This window comes from Thunnus thynnus, chromosome 10 (genome assembly GCF_963924715.1).
Source record: "Thunnus thynnus chromosome 10, fThuThy2.1, whole genome shotgun sequence".
In the NCBI taxonomy this organism is placed as follows: Eukaryota; Metazoa; Chordata; class Actinopteri; order Scombriformes; family Scombridae; genus Thunnus; species Thunnus thynnus.
Window position 1 is genome coordinate 29,163,871 of NC_089526.1, and position 19,652 is coordinate 29,183,522.

The 19,652-nt window shown below is 41.6% G+C and overlaps 1 protein-coding gene across 3 annotated transcripts in view; it reads left to right on the plus strand.

Moving 5' to 3' along the window:
* The window catches only part of LOC137191923 (intermembrane lipid transfer protein VPS13B-like), a 343,015-nt gene that overhangs the window by 311,023 nt on the left and 12,340 nt on the right, over positions 1 to 19,652 (plus strand). For all 3 annotated transcript variants that reach the window (XM_067602417.1, XM_067602414.1, XM_067602415.1), the window contains exons 48-57: positions 1,664 to 1,930; positions 3,921 to 4,004; positions 4,580 to 4,755; positions 9,035 to 9,205; positions 12,155 to 12,362; positions 14,140 to 14,328; positions 15,833 to 15,979; positions 17,482 to 17,768; positions 18,519 to 18,646; positions 18,758 to 18,954. In XM_067602417.1, the coding sequence (XP_067458518.1) occupies positions 1,664 to 1,930; positions 3,921 to 4,004; positions 4,580 to 4,755; positions 9,035 to 9,205; positions 12,155 to 12,362; positions 14,140 to 14,328; positions 15,833 to 15,979; positions 17,482 to 17,768; positions 18,519 to 18,646; positions 18,758 to 18,954 (1,854 nt within the window). The remainder of the gene's footprint in view (positions 1 to 1,663; positions 1,931 to 3,920; positions 4,005 to 4,579; positions 4,756 to 9,034; positions 9,206 to 12,154; positions 12,363 to 14,139; positions 14,329 to 15,832; positions 15,980 to 17,481; positions 17,769 to 18,518; positions 18,647 to 18,757; positions 18,955 to 19,652) is intronic.

The following is a 19,652-nucleotide window of genomic DNA, read 5'->3' on the forward strand; positions in this document are numbered from 1 at the left end:
TAAACCGCATACACACACATTCATTTTCTAATTACAAACAATCACACTGCCTCCAGCAGGACATATGTGAAGGCATCAGGGCTGCAGCCAACGATTGTTGTTATGATCAGTTCAATTATTTTTTAATTATAGATTAATCATTTAATCTGTAAACTGTCATAAAATATCGATGCCCATCACAATTTTTCAAAGTCTAAAGTGACGTCTTCAAATTACTTAAAATACCCAAAATGTATTACATTTACAGTCACATAGAGAAGTAGAGAAAAGTGGCACATTCTCACATTTGAGAACTAGAACCTGTGAATGCATTTTTGTTTGATGAAGTACATGAAATATGAATAAGTTATCATAATAGTTGTCAGTTTTGAAATGATCCACTAATCAATTATTTGACTATTCATTTCAGTGCTTAGAAATGTACATTTTTATCTTTTCTGTTTCTCTCTAAAACTCCCAGTGGGTTATTTGTTTTTATGGCTCTCTGGTTTTTCTCTCTCATTCTCTCTGAAACAGACTTCGTCTCATTCTGTCATTCTTTTTCTTTTTGCACATATGTGTATCAACACAGAGGGGAGGAGAGGAAGAGGAAGATGGGCGGTCAGGGAAAAAAAGTGTGTTCCGGTGCTGTGTGTGTATATTACAGCTAGCTGCTGACGCGAGTGTGTCTGTGAATGGATATAAAGAAATGATTGATGGAGAGATTTCACTCATTAGGGGCCAACATCTTTCTCTCCAAGATCATTATCAGTCCCACAACCTGCAGAACACACACAGCCATGCAAACACATGCAAAGACATAAACACACACATTCACAGAGGGTGGTGGAAACAGTCAATTCTGAGCACAATTTGATGTGTCAGTCCCAGATGAGAGCTCCCTGGTGGCTGTGGCTGTGGCTTGGCGTGTGTGTGCGTGTGCGTGTGCGTGTGCGTGTGCGCGTGTGCGTGTGCGTGTGCGTGTGCGTGTGTGTGTGTGTGTGTGTGTGTGTGTGTGTAAGCATATATGGATAGATAGATAGTGACCTTGGAAAGCTGTCAGGCAGTGAAGAAGAAAACAGGCTCCATAGAGCAACCCTTGATAAGAACATAGACAGCAGTAGTGCAGCTACAGAGGCATCAGGCCCTGTGAATCATTTAGAGCAGCAGGCAAAGTTGAATTTGAAGTTGTACTGATTCAGAGTGCTTTCAGATACAGCACAATTAATTTTCTAGCACCAATGACCTTTTGTGACAATCACACATTCTTCATGCAGTGATTGGACACGGGTGAGGGAGTAAAACATGTTGAACTTTTCTCTCAAGCTTCTTTTTTAAATAATTCACATTCTACTATTGTGTTTTTTCATGTGTACGACTGAGTGCAATACCATGCATTCCTTCAGAGAATGATTGAACGATTGTCACGTCTCCTGCCTCTCTATGACGGCTTGTTTTTCATCCCACCTTTGAGTGTAGCCATTAGAAACAGCTAGACTCACCTTTGCCATCAGGTCCAAAAGTCCCTGGCTTTTCAGCGTCCCTTACAGATTTACCAGTTATAACGTTGCCCAAAAAAGAGACCTGATCCAGATCTAGACTTAAGAAAGAGTTGAACTCTGCCGCAGTGAGATGAATTATTTTATTTGTGTCAATTTTCCCCCTGTAACCCTCTTCTGTCCAGGTAATAATATGTGGGCGGCAGGTGATGTGCAGCTACCTGACTCAGGACATCGAGCTGCGGGTGGTACAGCACTATGTGGGGCCTGACAGTCAGACAGTTGTCAGAGAACACTGTGACTGCCTGGAGGCGGGGGAGAAGTTGCCTTCCTATGTACTGGAGGACACAGAGATGACAGAGCTGTGTGTGAGGGCTCGAGGGGATGAAGACTGGTCCCAGGATGTTCAGCTGGAGAGGAGGGACAAGGGCAGCAGCAGCTCTGTTGTACAGGTACAGTAAGACAAATAGACTGAATATCTAAGACACACTACATGACCTTTAGGTCGACTCTAGCCATAGTTTAGTGGAATCGATTTTCTACAACCAAACTGAATCGGTACTTGTTCAGACTTGTCTGCATGCTCTTTACTTTGATAGGCTACTTTAAATGTCATTTTTGAAAACACGTTTGATATGGATATACAGGCAGATGGGAAAGCACGCACATATAGACCGTAGCAGCTCCGTAGCACATGGAATTGTCCACATGCAAGCTGTTGAATATGCTAGCCAGACAAACACAGATAGAAGCACACATTGCACACATCACCACTTCCATCAAGCTCTCCATCCACATACACACATGTTTGGAGCTGGTGACTGGACCACCAACTGTGACCGGATCCTCTTCTCCTGGGTGGCCACAGTGGCAGAGCTGCTACTCACTGTTCGAAAACAGATTGAGATTGTCCCCTCAGATAGGCTTACAAAGGCCTTCCACTTTCCAACCCATAACCCAACAATGTTGAGAGGCAGAAAATACAGTTTATGCTCTCTCATAACAACACTGACCATAGACAGGAAACACTAGCTGATATGTGGGCACAGACAGAGGCTTTGAAGGCACTTTCACACCACTGGATTTGCGCCAGATGATCTCTCCTTCTCTTCATCCCTGCTCGTCTTGCTCTTGTTCTTTATTTTTCTTGTTCTCTGTCTTTGTTGGTCTCCCTCTCTTTCTGTTTTCCTGCTTTATGAGCCCATGCTGTTAACAGCTAGTCATTTCTACTGCTCCAGCTTCTGTGTGTGGGTCTGAACATCTCTGACTTCACTCCAACCTCCGCTGTTATCTCTTCTCCTCAGATCAGCCATTCATTACACATATGGAGGTTTGGCTCTGAATGAGAGAGCTGCCTGGACTAGTAGCTGAGTCCTTAGATCTCTCTATCTCTGTCTGTCTCCTGCTATTTCACTCTCTTGTTTCCTCCCTTTCTTTTACTCTCTCACCCACACACTGGCTCACTCATCTATCTTGTTGTAGTTAACTCCTCTTCTTTATTTACTTCATCTTCTGGCATCCAGCTTGTCCACCTGTTCCACGCTATAATTCTCTCCCCTGTCAATGTCTGCCTTTTTTCTCATCTGTCTCCTGCTTCTCCATATCAGTAATCCATCTGAAGTAACTCCTCTTCCATATCTCACCTTCCTCCTCCCTTACTCTTATTATGTTTTTGTGCCCTTGTCCTTTTCTTTTGACAAAGCACAGGAGGTCGTCATGACCTTTTTCCAATGATGAGTGTTTTTGGTGGATCAGGGCTATAGAGTATCTGTTTGCCAAAAATTCACTCCCTCATCCCAACAAGACTGTTTTGCAAGAGCCTTCATATTAAAACTGAATGTTCTCCACTTTGCTGTCCCCACCAGTAAATGAAGTCCCCAGTCTGTCATAAACTAGACCACTTGTAATGTGCCTTGGCATCCCAAGGTTCTAATGAGGAGTGAGGAGTAAATGGGACAAACACCAGTGACACATTAAGAGTGCTCAGCCTTCGGTGGGCACATTCTCAGCCTTTAAATCTTGCTAAGATTTAACTGCATTTAATGGTCTATTATCTGGCACTAATAGTTGTCAGTCACCTCAGCCATGATATTGTGTAGCAGGGCTTTGGGGAGATTTAACTTTTAACTACTGGAAGAAGCCAAGAAGCAATGTTTTTTAGAACAAAACATGATAATGTATTACTGATGGAGGCTATAAACATGCCATCAGTGAGTGAGAGGATACAAAGGCGTTTAAGTCATCAGACATCCATATTTTACTTTCTAACCACAAACAAACACAAACAAGTCGCCCTTTACTGTTCTTGATTAATCTTTTTCTTGTTAACCCTTTAAATAATGGTACAGTAAGATATGAGAATCGCTGAAAATAGCCCAAGCACAGTATGTCTTGTGTTGAAATGATGAGACTACCAATAACAAGCAGCTTGTCTACTTTCAGGTGCCATGTTCCAGTGGGTCTTTGCTCTACGTGTGGTGTACTCTTATCACTATTGAACCTGATTCTCACATACAACAGAGAGTGGTGAGTGTCCTAAATACACACACACTTTATAGTGTTTATTTCCGCATTGTGACACAAAATTGGGATTTTAACTTAAAACTTGTTGTAGGTCTGTGCGATTTGATGATATATATTGTGTGACAATAGAAAAATGTCCATCGTTATGCTCTATAATTTATTTCATTGTGTCACAAATCACACTCTTTATTTTTCGTCATTTGGAGTCTGTCCATCTTTTGCGTGGATTACATTAATTAACCATCTTGATTTGTTTAATTTGTATTTACCTGGTTGATCTGTACAGTGGTTACATTATTTCTAGTTGTAATATCTCAACACTTTGTCTCTCTGCTACTCAGAGTTGCCATACTTTCAATTCCAGTGTAACATATTAAGATTATTAATTCACTGATTAGTCCAAAATATGAAGGTAAGCGCTAAGGATTCACTGCAGTCAAATTATTGAACATCTAAGATTTTCATCATGATTTCATCATCACCTTCAGCTAACTATTCCTGCCAGTTTAAGCCCATACGTTTAGAGTGTGTTCAGTCTTTCTTTCTAATGGTTGTTCTGTATGGATTACCTGTTTCAGGTGGTTTTCAGTCCATTGTTTGTCATGAGAAGTCACTTGCCAGATCCAGTAATCGTCCACGTAGAGAAGAGGAGCCTCGGACTGAGAGAGGGCCAGCTGATACAAGGACAGGGCCACCAGGAGCCCCTGTTAAACACTGAGGCTGACCTCACCCACCACCTCACTTTCCAGGCCAGGTAATATAATGTACACTATATAATATAATATAATATAATATAATATAATATAATATAAGAAAATGACAAAACTCATGTAGCAAAATCTATATAATGTACATTAGGCCCATCTAGTATATAGTACTGCCCATGACTAATTTACAATAAGTTACCACGCACTAAGATAGATCTTATAAAAATACATTTTTAAAAATCTCAATGATCCACAACAAACTGGTTAGTTTGTTGTGGGTCATTTAGATTGGGTCATTTGGATTTCCTACACATTCCATTAATATTAACACAAGTCAGACTGACACAGACCTTCATCTGCCACTTCATCTTTAGCATGTCATTGGTTTTCATCCTTGCTGTTTGTTCATAACCTAGATGGTTGCTGATCAGCAGAACAGTTTAAAGGTAGAGTCAGTCATTCTGGAGAAAGACTGTTGATATTTGAACTAAACCCCCAAACAAATACACCCCTCCCTTCGTGCTCCTTCAGAAGCTTCGCCTCCAAATTCATGAATGTGCATTGCCTTGGCAACAAGCAAAAGAGAGATATGGAGGAATCCAGAGTGATGCGTCAGCTGTAGAGTCACTTCTGTTCCTCTTACATCTTATCACCAGTGGAAAAAAATTTCATCTCATGAGCACAACAGTCCATCCACACTCTCCGCCTCTCTGCAGCCTCCCCACCTCTCACTCAGCCTGTGTTCAGCATCTCTGTCCACAGAAGCATCCGTCTGTCAGCTGCAGCTCCTGGGGAGCTGAGAGGACAGCGTCCGGCCAAACTGCCTTCACCATTCTGACGGACAGCAGAAATTTACTGAACCAAAATAGTTTTCACGTCGGCTCCACGGGAAGAAATTGACAGTGTTTGAAAACACATATACAGCAGGATATCTGTGTGATTTAAACAGCTGCCTGCTCAGATTACGCTTCACTAAATGCGATAGAAACAAACTTAGAGAGTAAAAAAAATGTGGGGGGTCTCAGTGAGACTGTCTCAGATTCAATGTGGATTGATACATTTAATAAAATGGAAGCGTATCTGTTCCGTGAGAGAAAACTTTTTCTACATGAATTGGCCACAGCCTCTCTCTCTCCAGTTCACCAGCCCTCCCCCACCATTCAACGGGTGCTGGAGACGGGAGACTGTCATGTCCTCACACAGACAACTGCCTTGATGACTCCCCCCTGTCCTGTGCACAAGCACGATAGCTACCTGACTGTTGCTGATTGGCTGGAGTAGTGTTGTGTGGCTGGCTCCAAGCCACTGTGTTTACATGCACATTTGCAGAGCCAGTGCTGTGTATGAACACCGTATTTTTTTTCAGCGCACACACACAACGGACAGCTAGTAGACCGTGAGGAGATATTCGCTGTATTTGACAAAAAGTGTAATGAATTAGAATCGCTGACTTTACCTTTAACTGGACAATTTAGTTCTTTCAAACCAGCATTAAATTATGTCATCAGCTACCAGCTCATACTGCTGTAAAGGACAGAGTCTGACTCTCGTCTTCTGTAATGGGTTTTTTATGCCTCCAGTTAGCGAAGAGGGAGAGACACTTACTTAAGATTCTCTCACACCACATTCTGGTTTCTGTGAGCCAGTATGAAGACATGATCCAGGGGGATCTAGGCACATTTCAGGAGAGCAGGAAGCCAGCTTGGCAGCTGCTGAGACACAGCTCCAATTCCAACATGTCAGGTTTGGCCATAATTACACTTCATTTAGATACATGCCCTAACAGAGAGCAGGTTTTTGGCCCCACATTTGCTCTGTATTTGTATGTGTGTGTGTGTGTGTGTGTGTAGAGAGAGAGGATTGCATGTGTGTATGCACACATGTTTGTGTGGGTAGATGAGTATGTGCATGAGTGTCCTCATATCTGTGTGTGGTCTGTGTCTGTCATTGTCTTGGTTAGTTATGTGCCAGTTTAAGTGTGACAGTCGCCACTTCATCATGGGCAGAGTCTGTCACATACATCATTACTAGGCCTGTTTCTCTGTCCTAGTTTGTCATTGTGTGTTCACACTTGCTCATATTGTCCATATCATCCTCTAATAGACAGCTTTTTATCCAGTTTCTCATAGTAGGTTCCACTACGCTGAATCTTTTTTTTTTTTTCAATATTCAGTTGCATCAACATTTGCCTTTAAAAGAAATGCCATGCATCTGTAATTCATCTGAAGGTTATATGGCTAATAAAATCATTGAATAACATTGCCACAATACCTCTTGTACATGTCATGTACACATAAATGGCAGATGCTTTGGTCCAAAATGTCTTTCAGTAACATGAGTGTATGTTTCAGTATGGGTGGCCTCAGGGGAAATTAGTACCATATGTACATACTGTATTGTTGTTGTTCCTACTGTATTTGTTATCTGTAGATATGTAATCTATGTTGTTTTATGTGAATCCATGGAAGAAAAATCACGCTTTTGGTAGCAACTAGTGGTGATCTGAATAAACAGAGTAAACGTTGAGTGTAATTGACTCCCCCTGAGAGAATTTTTTTTCTGTAACTGTTGTGTGTTTAGATATCTGGTCACAAAGTTTGTTTTGATTTCAGCTGCCATAAAGGAACCACAGTGGCCATACAGTGACTGGGAATATATTTGGCCCCTGTTGTTGTAGATAAATCCTTTTCATGTGCGTAAAAAGCAAGCTCAGAAACAACTAAGTGTCTTGTCTTTCTGGATTGCAACCACAATGCTTCTTGTGTTTACGATGCGTCCCCTGCCTAAACTGCCTCTCACCGCACAAACTTACATACCCCCCTCCCTTGTCCCCCCAACTCAATCCATCCCTCATCCCTATCCATCCTCACAAACACACACACACTACAAGCCACAGTTGTAAACGTACCTTCACACACATACACATATACTGTATACACACACACACACACACATGCACACCAGTCCCCCAAACCCCAAACCTCTAGGACGGATCCAATCTTGAATGTTCGCTGGTCAACAGCTCATCTTTCCTTCCTGTAATTACACATAGTTGTGGCCTCTAATGGACGAGGTAGAGAGCAGAGTTGCGGTCTGCGACACAAGAGACACAGACAAGTCTTAACCAAAACCGTTATGTCCTGCTCTCCTCATATAGGCCACCACATTAGAAAACTGAGGGTTACAATCAGAAGCCTCTTCCAGTATCCCCCCTCAGGAACTGCTCTGGATGAAAAGCTTCCTGTCAACACCTTGTCCCTCTCCTCTGTCTTGCCCCAGATCCATAAGCAATAGCCCCTGAGTTCCTTTTATAGCACAATGGGCTCTATTAATAAACTGCTGCTCTGGGGTAAGGGGGCTGCTTTGCTTTAGCCAAGTGGAACTGGATGCTGCCCAGAGAAAGAGGAGAAGCTATTACAGTGTTTGGATTTAGTTATTTTTTTCTTCATGTTGCAAAGCCATAATTGACCAGTGTCTGGGGCTGAGGTATCCAATAGGATTATTTACTGCTGTTTAGCTTTTCTATGATCTTTTTGAAGTAGTGTTTATAAGGCAAGACTGCATGTCAGGAAAAAAAATCCAAAACAAAAGGCAGATTCAAGGCTCTTCGAGGTTTTAGGGTAAAAGCAAGTTTAACCGGGGGTCACTTTAGTTGTACTGAGCAGAACAATAGGAATAGTCAGCTGCTGTCAAGAGATGTCTTGTTCTATACTGAAATAAACAAGACTAGGTCAAAACCTAGTATATGGCTAGACCGTGTATGAAACGCCAGAGGGCTTTTAATCTGAAATGATTGATACAGGAAGTGGCGACACTTGGCTGAGACGAGTGATGAAGTTACACCATACATAACTTCATCAGTCAGTCACTCAGTCAGTCAGGGACAGACATTCACATTGATAGGGCTGGCCCCATTTTTGCGGTCCAGCCAAAAATATGTTTGAATTGTTTCTGGCATAGAATAAGTAAACATGCTTCCAAGCCAGATTTGCTGACAAAATACACAGCAGTGGTTAAGAACCATGTGCCTTTGTGACCCTAAGAGTATTTCATTTCAAGCAATCACTTATCACACATCCACCACAGAGGAGGAGATAATCAAGATAAGTGATATCAGCTGGTACAGTGCCTCCTTGGCAGGAGGAACTGCACATTCTTGGGTCAAGATGGCACATTGTTTAGAATCCCGGTGAATATATATCTCTTGTGAAGTATCCATTGCAAACTGAAATTGTTACAAAATCTGACATAGACAAATGAACACATGCATCACAGGTCTTCCCAGAGAAATCTGTAATGAATTTGTGTTTGTGTTTCATCCCTCAGGGAGGATGAAGATGCTTCCCACTGCGCTGTACCAATCTCCACCAGCCTAATCAAACAGATAGTGAACAAGAGTGGAAATGAGGACAACGTGGAACACATCCTGGCCGACTTCTATGGTCCGAAGACCTCCACTGAGCCACCGTGGCCTTATGTCACCAAAGATACTGACAGGTACTCATTTTAGTTGTTGTATCTTCAGTGCCCTGAAACTGTGAGAACATGCCTTTGTAGCTAAAGCTACTGGAAGGTGTACAACAAACGTTTATGAGTCTATAAAGGTTAAGTACACATGTGGTAAGTCAAAAATGGTCATCTTTTTATGGGACTCTTTGAAACAGTATCTTGAGGAGCCCATGGAAGAACAAGGTGACGCAAGGCAGCATGGAGAAATAATGAGTCATAACGCAAGTTGTGAGCCACACTTGATTCACACTTGCAACATGATGAGTGTCCAAGCCGTCATCTCCCCAAGACACCATGACACCTCATGATCCTCTCTAATAACTCAGCATGTATTATTTTTCCTTTTTATAATAGCACTTTTGTGGTAAGCATTAAATTTGGCTGTGAGTATTTCATAACAAAAATTTCATCGAAGACCCACCAGTGTGTTTTTTTAAATCGTAAGCTTCATACAGCATCCCTCTTCAAAGCACAGCGTTGTGCAAGAGAGTCTTTAATGAGGGAGGCTTTTCTTTATTGCTGAGTCTTTGTTCAAATAATAAAACGGTTAACTGCAAAGACAATGCTGAACCATGCATCAGACGTTAGCAGGCATCCCACTGCCATCCCCACAGACCGGAGATTTAGTCACTCTGTCACAGTCTAACTTTCTCACACAAGTCACAGGGCCTTGCATCCAGTTAAAACTTGGCACAGGTTTGCAGAGCGTACAGTATGTATCCTGCATATATGTGTATGGATGCGCATGTGTGTTTACGTGGCTCTCGCATGAGTTTACGTATACTGTCGGGCAGTATGCACATGTGAATCTGTCCGCAAATGTCACTCTGGGAATCATCTTTTGTCACAAAGCAATCACATCTTGATAGCAGCGGTAGAAGACGTAGCCACATGCTCTCCCACAGGCTCCGAGTTACAAAGAGTCCCAGTGGATCTGCTGGACATGTGGGCCATATGTCTGCCTGTGGTTGCCTGGGTTTCTCTGCCTGGGTTTCTCTGTTCTCTATACATACGCAAACACACACACACATAGATTGTTACCCAACACATGTGTGTACACACTCATAACACTTACATACGCACACAGCCATACACATCGCTCACCTTTAAATGTCTCACACACACACACACACACACACTGCATCTCAGTGGAGGCACTGGTTTGGTGTTGGGTTTCTCTGTCAGTCAGGGCTCTCTCTTCTCTATGATCCATCCCTGTGAAACAAAAGCCCAAGGCCAAAGCACATTTCCCATCATGGAAAGTGGTAGTTTGTCTGTAACCCAGAAGTCTCACTACGTTATGTAAAGCAACATAAGGGAAATATAGTAAGAGGAAGAGGGGAAAAAGTGCCATTAGTGAATTAATAGCACTGATTGCTTTCTCTAAACATACTCAGAACTTGGACAGCAAGTGAAAGCCACAGATTAATTTGTATATTTTTCTTCAATGCTGATAACAGTGATACTGTTTGCTATTTGGAAAGACGGTTCAATCTCTCTGGCACAGTGGAGAAACCAAATCAACTGAACTCCTTGGCAGGGAGTGTGTAAATATTTTGTCTTAAAGTGGCAGAGGAAGTTGAAAGTGGTAAATGTTATTTTTCTTTCTCTGTAGAATTTTTAATGGCAGAGGGGCACCTCCACAATCATTAAACAAACATCTTGTAGTGGTTGGAGTGTGTGTGTGTGTGTGTGTGCTTCTCAAAAGTCACACTTCTGAAACCCCTTAACTCCAAGGTTGGAGGGTTTTGACAGAAGCTGCTGAGCACATTTCTTTCAATTACCTTTTTGTGAGCTCTGTAATGTGATTTATGAGCTCTGCACTTAGCTGCCCTCAGCCTTGAGGTCAATGCCTTATTTAAACACACACAAATACAAACACCAGTAAATGTTAAAGAATAACTATCCCCAGTTCTTTTTTGGTCAGTTTCACAGCAGGAGTCTTTGGGTGTGTGACAAGTTAGATACTTTAAGGTGGGTTGAGGAGAGTCGAGGCGGCCTTGGGGGAGAGGGAAGATTGGGTCGCTTTTGATGGCTTTGAACTTCAGAGTAAGTCTGAGAGAACTGTTTGTTTGGCTCTCTTCTGGCACTCAGCGCTGTTTAGGGCTCACAAGACCATGATTACCGTGAAATGACTGCTGTGTCAGTGGATTGGTGGAAAAATGGTTGTGTGTTTCTCTGTCTGTCTGCCTGTTTGTCTGTGTCTCAACATGCCCATGTGTGTTCCCAGATGCCTTGTCAACTATTCTCTGTATCTGTTTGTATTGCATAACTTGTTTGCAGACTGTTTCTTTCTTTGTATTTGTATAGCCTGTCAGTGTGTTAATGGTCTGTGTAGTATAACAAGTATAAGAATTGTTTGTTTTTATAAGACATTTAAATGCCTGTTTAAGTGTGTTCTATATTTGGCAGTGTGTAAAACAAGCCCACAGCCAAGCAGAAAGCGGAAATGATATCCTTAACCCTGGTGATTGAGCAAAATGGGTTCATTACCAAGCTGATCTGACAATAATAGTTGTTTATCAATACTGCATTACAGGTAGCTGTGTGTCTGTCTCTCTGTCTATATATATGTCATTATGGCTATGTGTCTAGGGTGAAGTGTTTACAGTCCCATAGCATTACTGCCCCGGCTTAAATAAGAAACAAGCTCAGCACAGTAGACATTTGATCAGCATGTCGGCTTGCTTGGCTGTCATCTGGTTTAGCGCATTACATAGAGCAAGACATCAACACTGTCAGGGTTGCAGGTTTAATTCCCAGTCAGTTCACTCATGCTTAAAAATGTATGTATGCATTTTACTCCACTGGCTCTTTCTGTATGAGTGGATCACTCTCTATTATCTGTCTCTTTTATACATGCCAATCAGCCGCTGTAGTAAAATCAAATTCCCATAATCTGATGCTACTAGAGTGATTTGTCCTCTACCTCCACAGGTCAGTGCTGGAGCCCCTTGCCCAGTGGGACAGTCCCATGCAGGTGAAGTTATCCTGCTGGAAGTCTGGCCTGAACACCCTGCTGGTGGAGCTGCTGCCCTGGGCCTTGCTGGCCAACCACTCCCAATGGGACCTTTGGCTTTTTGAGGGAGAGACCATCGTACTGCAGATACCAGCTGGCAAGGTTATTGTACCACCCAACTTCAAGGTAGGGTGCCATCTACAGTACGTGTACCCAGAAGAGAAAACACTAAAAAAAAAAGAATGCTAATAATCAAAGCTGCAGAGGTCAAGAGGTCAACTCAACAGCATCTATACTTCCCACTGCCTCTTAAATTCCCATGATTGTGTCTGAAATCACTCCCTCATTCACTCACTGATTACTCCCTGTATAATAGACACTCAGTAGTTAACTCCATAATGAGCAGTAAATTGAAATTTCAGACACTTACTAATCATCATCATTTAGCATAATCACTGACAGCTGTGGAGTCGCACAACTGTAAATTTCACATCTATAAAATTCGGGGCATTGTATTGTGGGATTGTTAGTAGAAAGTAGCGTACATGACATGAACGCTGTTTTTTTCATTCTATTGTGGAATTTTTGAGGGCGCTATACAGTGGATAAAGTTACATAACTAGAATGCGGACACTCAAAAAAAGGCAGAAGGTAAATATAGTACACTAAAGGAGTGAATTCAGGCACAGCCCTCACCTCCAGTTTGTGAAGTGGCCCTTATTTATTTTCTCTGACTTAAGAAATCTCTCTCTAGAGCCACGCAAGACATTATACACATACCATGTATAACAGGATGAGTAGTACTCCTCATGACAACTAAACTGAACTTTATATGTAAAATCAGTGCAGTGCCACTTTAAGTATATGTTGAAGTTTTCTGTTCTTTTTTTTTACACCACGTACATTTTTTATATAATACTTACACACTATTTAATATGCTACATCAAAGGATTCATATTACAAGAATGTCAACTTTCAATAGTTTCCTATTAGTTCAAAACTAGTTTGATTCTGAAAGACATTAATAGACTAGACTTTCCAGATTTTTGGCATTGTATGATCTACTATGATCTTCCTATTGCACTGAAGATATATTTTGTCTGTAGATCAAGACCAGGAAGTCTTTCTTTTCATGGCAGGCTAGCCTTCATTATGAAACCATCCCTCTTCTCATTTCAGTTTTGACTAATAAGTACAAAACCTGAGATCATTCACCAGAGCTGCATTACAACAATATTCCCTGCCTAAGTCTTTATCCGCAGCCAAGCTCTGTCACTGTATCCTATAAGCATGTCTTCTCACTGGCTTCTGAGATCAGAAGAAGAGGTCTGCAGATGGTTTTCCCCCGTGGAACATAACACACACATACACAGATTTCTCTGCCACTAACTAAGCAGGAAGGCAGCATATCAAAGAACAAGTGTTGATACGGTTCAACACAAAAAAGCAAAATAAAAAGTTGTAAATGTGTAATAGTCTGTGAAACAGAAACAAATAAAGCATTGTTTCCATAGCACCCTGCTATTTATCAAACCACGACAAGTGGAGAGAAGACTTGGTCTCAGCTGGGACTCACAGTTGATCGGTTTATGGGAGAAGACTGGTGTTTGATCAGCATGTTTCATGAGCCAGATGAACAGCGTGTCACTTAGGCATCTGTAGGGCATCTAAATTATGCTCTTCTAACAAAGTCAACAGTAATGGAAGTTATAAACTCTTTATTTGCCAAGACTATTTGAAATTCTATGCAGGGAACATGTACACCATCAGGGACACTGAGTTGAGTTGTTGGAAGTGAAGCCACAGCTGACCCTAGCATGTGACCATTTCCAAAATGCAATCAAATAGTAATAGTGCCTGATGTAATTGACAATAATTTGAGCACTGATTCCCACTCTCCCATTCTCACCCACTCATTGTTCCCTCTCTCTCCCCTCCGTTTCTTTCGTTTCCCACGTTCCAGGAAGCCTTCCAGATTGGTATCTACTGGGCTCACACTAACACCGTCCACAAGTCGACAGCACTGAAACTGGTCCACGACCTGACTTCTCCTCGATGGAAAGAGGGCTCAGGCTCAGAGGTAGTCACTCTGGATGAGGAGGGATATGTCGAGGCCGACATCACCCTGGGAGCCTTCCCTGGCAAGCAGAAGGTGAGGGGAAGAAGTTTGAGTTTTAGTATTAGATAGAGTATTATAGGAAGTAGGAAGAGTATTATATAACTTTAAAACTTATATGATATACTGTACATTCACTACTGCTCATTGAATGTCATGAATTTTGAAATAGTGTATTCCAAACAGGGAAAGTTGCGTAATTTATTGAATTCTCAGTGGAAGTCCAGAACTGTTTTTTTTTAATGGGGCACTTTGTAGCAATATGTCAGAATGTATTTTACACATCCTGATGTGTCTGTTGACTTACATGGCAGTTTTAGCTCTTTTTAGTCATCAGCTATAGGGCTGCCCCCTGAAAGTCGAGTTGAAATCATCTGTCAGAGACCCCTCAGTCAACTGAGATTCTTCAAGACGAACAGTCTTCTTTGTTTGTCAGTCAGTGTGCATTATAAAAATGCACAGGGATAATATTTCAATGAGGAATTACAAATAAGGGGAATCATAAATATATTTTTATATTCCAGGGCTAGCTGGCGCGCTTGCTAAAAAAGAAACAACATGCGCTGTTGGTTAACTGACCAGAGAAGCTATTATTCATTTACATGTTGTTTTTAATGTTTAAAGTATAAAACAGGCTATAAGAGCTTGATTTAAACAGAAATACATGTGTGCTGCCTGTCTCGTTATTCCAACAAATCCATATGGTAGCCCGACATTATATGTCGGCAATTCAAATAGGCCGCAACTCAAATCTTGCATCATATGCAGCTGTCTTTTATTGATTTTAAATGCTCAAAAATATGTTCCCATGACTCTGTTACATTTGACTATGTGAATATGGTCAAAATCATCACTAAAACTCATGCCAATGGATTTTCTGATTGCCAGATAGTGTATATGAAAAATGAACGAATAGTTGAATCTTTGTATTGAAAAGCCAAATCTGATCCAAGTCAGGTATAGCCCAAGTCAGCTGTTTTTCTGCAACATTTTGAACTGTAGTTAAAATCAAATTGTTTAGTGCCTTGGAAGTAGTAGCTACTAGTAAAATGTCTAAATAAACAGCAAGCATTAAATACCTTACATATATCATTTTATGGCAACATTGGAAAAGGAGCTTCAAATGAATCTATCAACAAGATTTGCATGAAAGATGGAAACAAACATTTTTTGTTGTTTTTATTCAATGTTGCAATTTTCTGCCAATAAGATATTTAGTGACAAGAAGTATACTGATCTGAAAAAAACAAACCAGGAAGGAATAAAACTTTAGTTCTGACTTCAGTGACATGTAGTTATTGAAATTAATTTAATTTTATATTAAGGCCATAGTGGGTACCATGAAATTGTTTTGTACTACAATGCAGTACAATGTGGTTTATGGAAAACAGACATAATTTTTTACTGTGTATTTGATCACTGCAACATTTTTATTTCCTCTTTATCTCACCAGATGAGCCTAATATCCAGATCTGTCAAGTAATAAAAACATTTTTACCATTTATGGCTGACATCTCAGTGTCTATTGTTTCCTCTGTAGCTGTGTCAGTTCTGCGTGTCGTCTGTGGTGAGACATGGCATCCAGATCCTACAGATAGAGGACAGAACAATTCTAGTCAACAACACTCCTTACACAATACAATACAGGCCTCTGCTGACGGACCATGCACTGGGAAATGATGACCAGGTAATATGCGTAAATGCTCTGTTGAACAGGCTTTTCTGTCTCTATGGACTGAACTGAGTTTTTTTTCTCTGAGTCACACTGTTTTCAGACTGCAATGAACACAAACCTGCAATAAGTAAACCTCAGCAGAATGACTCAAAGGAAGTTTCACAAGAGTACAAAGGATCTCTTCTTTGACTTAATTAAATGTCAATCAGTTCAACTTTTTTTTTGCATGGCAAAATATGAAGTTCAAAAATACAGATTTTTTTTTTTCCCCCACCTTTATTTAAATTTATAAAACAACAGCTTGTGCTGGCACAGTGCTGGAGCTAAAGAGGCAAAATATTACAGTATTACATTTATATATCATAATACCTGCCTAGTCTTTACCAGCATAACTGCTAGCTCCAACTTTCTTAAACTTACTGGACCCATAACTTCAGTTTCATACTGCGACCTCATAACCATAAGGCCTGTGTGTGTGTTTCATGTACAGTACCAGTCAAAAGTTTGGACACATCTTCCCATTCCCTTGGATGAGAAAGTGTGTCCAAACCTTTGACCGGTACTGTATGTGTATGGCCCTGCATCATGTCTGTCCCGTCCTGCTGAAGCTTCACACATACTGTATATTCCCTGCGCACATTACTCACACACATCCATCCAACCGACCCACTACTACCACACATACACATTGCAGGGATGTAGCAAGCCGTTTTCCATCAGATCATGTTGCCCCCCCCTTCTCTCCCTCCACTGTTCTCACCATGTGGCAATGGCACTTCATAGGGACATAAGACAAACACCCAGAATTGGATGCAGGTTTCCCTTCTCGCTTTCATCTACTGCATGTCCCCAAAGAGAGCAACAATGTAGTGATGTCATTTTACGAGCTTTCAGATCCCCTTAAAGAAGGATGGCAGAGCTTGCCAGTTGCCACTAATTGACTGAAAAACCTTTTAAAAAAGGGGCTTAAAAAAAACTAAATAGTGGGCGATGAGCTTAACAATAACACAGACCACAAACAAGGCTAGGAATGTCTTTCTAGTTGACTATTCATCATGCTTAGTGCCTAATCCCTATAGTCCTCTACTACTCATTGCTCACTGGCTGCTAAACCAGCACAGCAGGGCTTCTCTGCTACCAATTTAGCACTAAGCTCAGTGGGAGAAAGAAGAGAATACAATAACAATGTGGTTTTACCATGTATCTTTTGTTGTAATCATTTGCATCTTCTTAGCTGTCTCTCTTTCTTTGCTTTTTCCACTCAATGTCCCATCTCATATCCTTTCCTATCCTATCCAACTTGTCTCCTCCCGTATTCTCATTCTCTCTCCGCACCTCATATCTTTTTTGTTGTATCTTCTCTTCTATAAAATCTTTTATATTCTTTCCCTCCTAATCTGCCTCCCTCTTCTTTTTTTTTTTTTAAATTTACTTTATTTTCTCTCTCCTCTCCTGGTTTGTTTTCTTTCCTTTTCATCCCTCCTTATGATGTTTATATCATGTCCTTTGCCCAGACCTGTGACATACCAGAGACAGCAGTGTTCACCCTGGTGCCCTGTGAAGAGTCATCCCTGGCCAAACCCTGCTCAGTGCCATGCTGGGACCTCCTCCAAACCAGTGAGCAGGGAAAGGTGGGGTTCCCTCTGCCGCTCAAACACATGCTCTTCAGCTCATTTCCCAGGCCTGATGCCGGAGTTGGATCTACAGCATGGAGCCTCCCTGCTCCCATCCGACCAGACTTCCCTAGGCAGAGTTTATCGGTTCCTGGGGAACCAGACTCTGGGGGTGGCCTGAGCAGCAGGTGGGTGAACTGGAGCATTTGTGGTTTTCTGGCAGCAACAGTCCATTTAGAGCAGGGTATCAAACCCAAGCTGGCACAGGACATAAAGCGAGGAGGCACTGTAACTGGTCACAGCTTGTTAAACCCTGGCGATGAAGCAAAAGGAGAAATGCCCTCAACATTTCCACTGTCAGTCTCTCTGCTTGTTTTGTGCTCTTGATTCCTTTCAGCCTGTCTCATGACTTTCTTTCTGTCTTATTTACTTTCTCTCTTTCTTTTCTTCAGTCTTTTTGTCTTTATTTTACTCTTAAATCTTCTGTCCTAGAGTAGGGCTAGTAAAAATCTAATTCATCTTCCAATTACCAAAACACATTGAAAGGGTATTCACAGTAAATGGGCCAATGAGTATATTTCATATTTTCTTTGCAGATACACCCTTGTGTTCTGGTGTTTGACCGGCCAGCTTATTCTAATTTACTGTGTGTGCGAAGATGTGCAGCCAAACACACACACAAACAGAAACACAAATATGGAGACGCACACACACACACAGAGTAGCAGTCTGTCAGTTCCCATGCTTAGTTAGGGCTCTGCCCATGGATGCACCTCAGAGATTTGAAAATGGACATATCAGTAATTTGATGTTTGACCTGTGGGTGGGTGTGTGGTCTCTTATCTGTGTTTGGTTTGAAGGAGGTTGGGATATAAGCTGTCTTTGGACTATTTATTTATGGCTTTGTTTAGTTGTATTTCTATGTATTTGTATTTCAGAGCAATAGTACTGACGTATCAGGAGCACCTTGGGGTGACATATATCACTCTGAATGAGGACCCCTGTCCTCGGATGCTGATCCACAACAAGTGTCCTATCCCACTGCTGCTTAAGGAAAATGTCAAAGGTAGGAAGAGACGGACTGACAGGACTTGACTGCTCTCCTCACATCTCGCTCCCTTTTCTCTGACCAACTTTTGAGGGGGATTACAATTATCAATTATCTGCTCTTTTACAGAAACTCCAAGGACTGAGGTGCACTGTCGTCCTCTGCCTGCTAATTGCTCCCTGCATCATGAGCTCTACCACCACTTCTCCAGTTTCCCTGACTGCAGGCAGAGAGAGGTGCTGCCCACGCTGCTGCTGAAAACCACCTCAGACCACAGCACTACAGACTGGACTGACAGCATAGATATCAACTGCCCCGGCACTCAGGTAAAAGCATGCTTGTAGGTAGGGTGAGGTGTAAACATGTCAGGAACTTGTCCCTCATGTGATGGCAGGTCACATCATCCAACACAATATATATCGTACATTTACCTTTTGTTTATTTCTTAGTAGATTTTAATGACTAAGTGTAAGGTCATAACACTTAATTTCCATCACCTTTCTTCACACACATGGATAAATCTCTTCCGTACTTGTTATTTCAACACAAAAATTGCCTTTAAGTGCTCCTCCTGAGAGCTTTCATTGTCAGGAAGATTTAATCACAACTGATGCACATTCAAGAACTTCACATCTCCCAGTGATAACAAATCGGTGCTTGAAACAGCCACTTGGCAGTTAGATTGAGCCAGAGTTCATTGTTCATTGCTTATGCACAAAGAAGAATAGTCCCATTATAGCCTTGTAGTGATTGGACTTTAACTGACTAATAACAGCCAGATACATGATGACTGGAAGGGATCCCTGTGAACCCTAATTTTCCCTTTATAGTTTCCCAAAACTATCTTTGTTATGAAAAACAAATGGCATCTTGACTGATCACCTTGGCATCTTAAGTGTAAAATTAATTCTGAGGGTTTGTATGAAGCTTGTTCATACAATTTTACTTCAACTGTGTTTTGTGTGTGTGTGTGTGTGTGTGTGTGTGTGTGTGTGTGTGTGTGTGTGTGTGCCCAGTGGGGTCG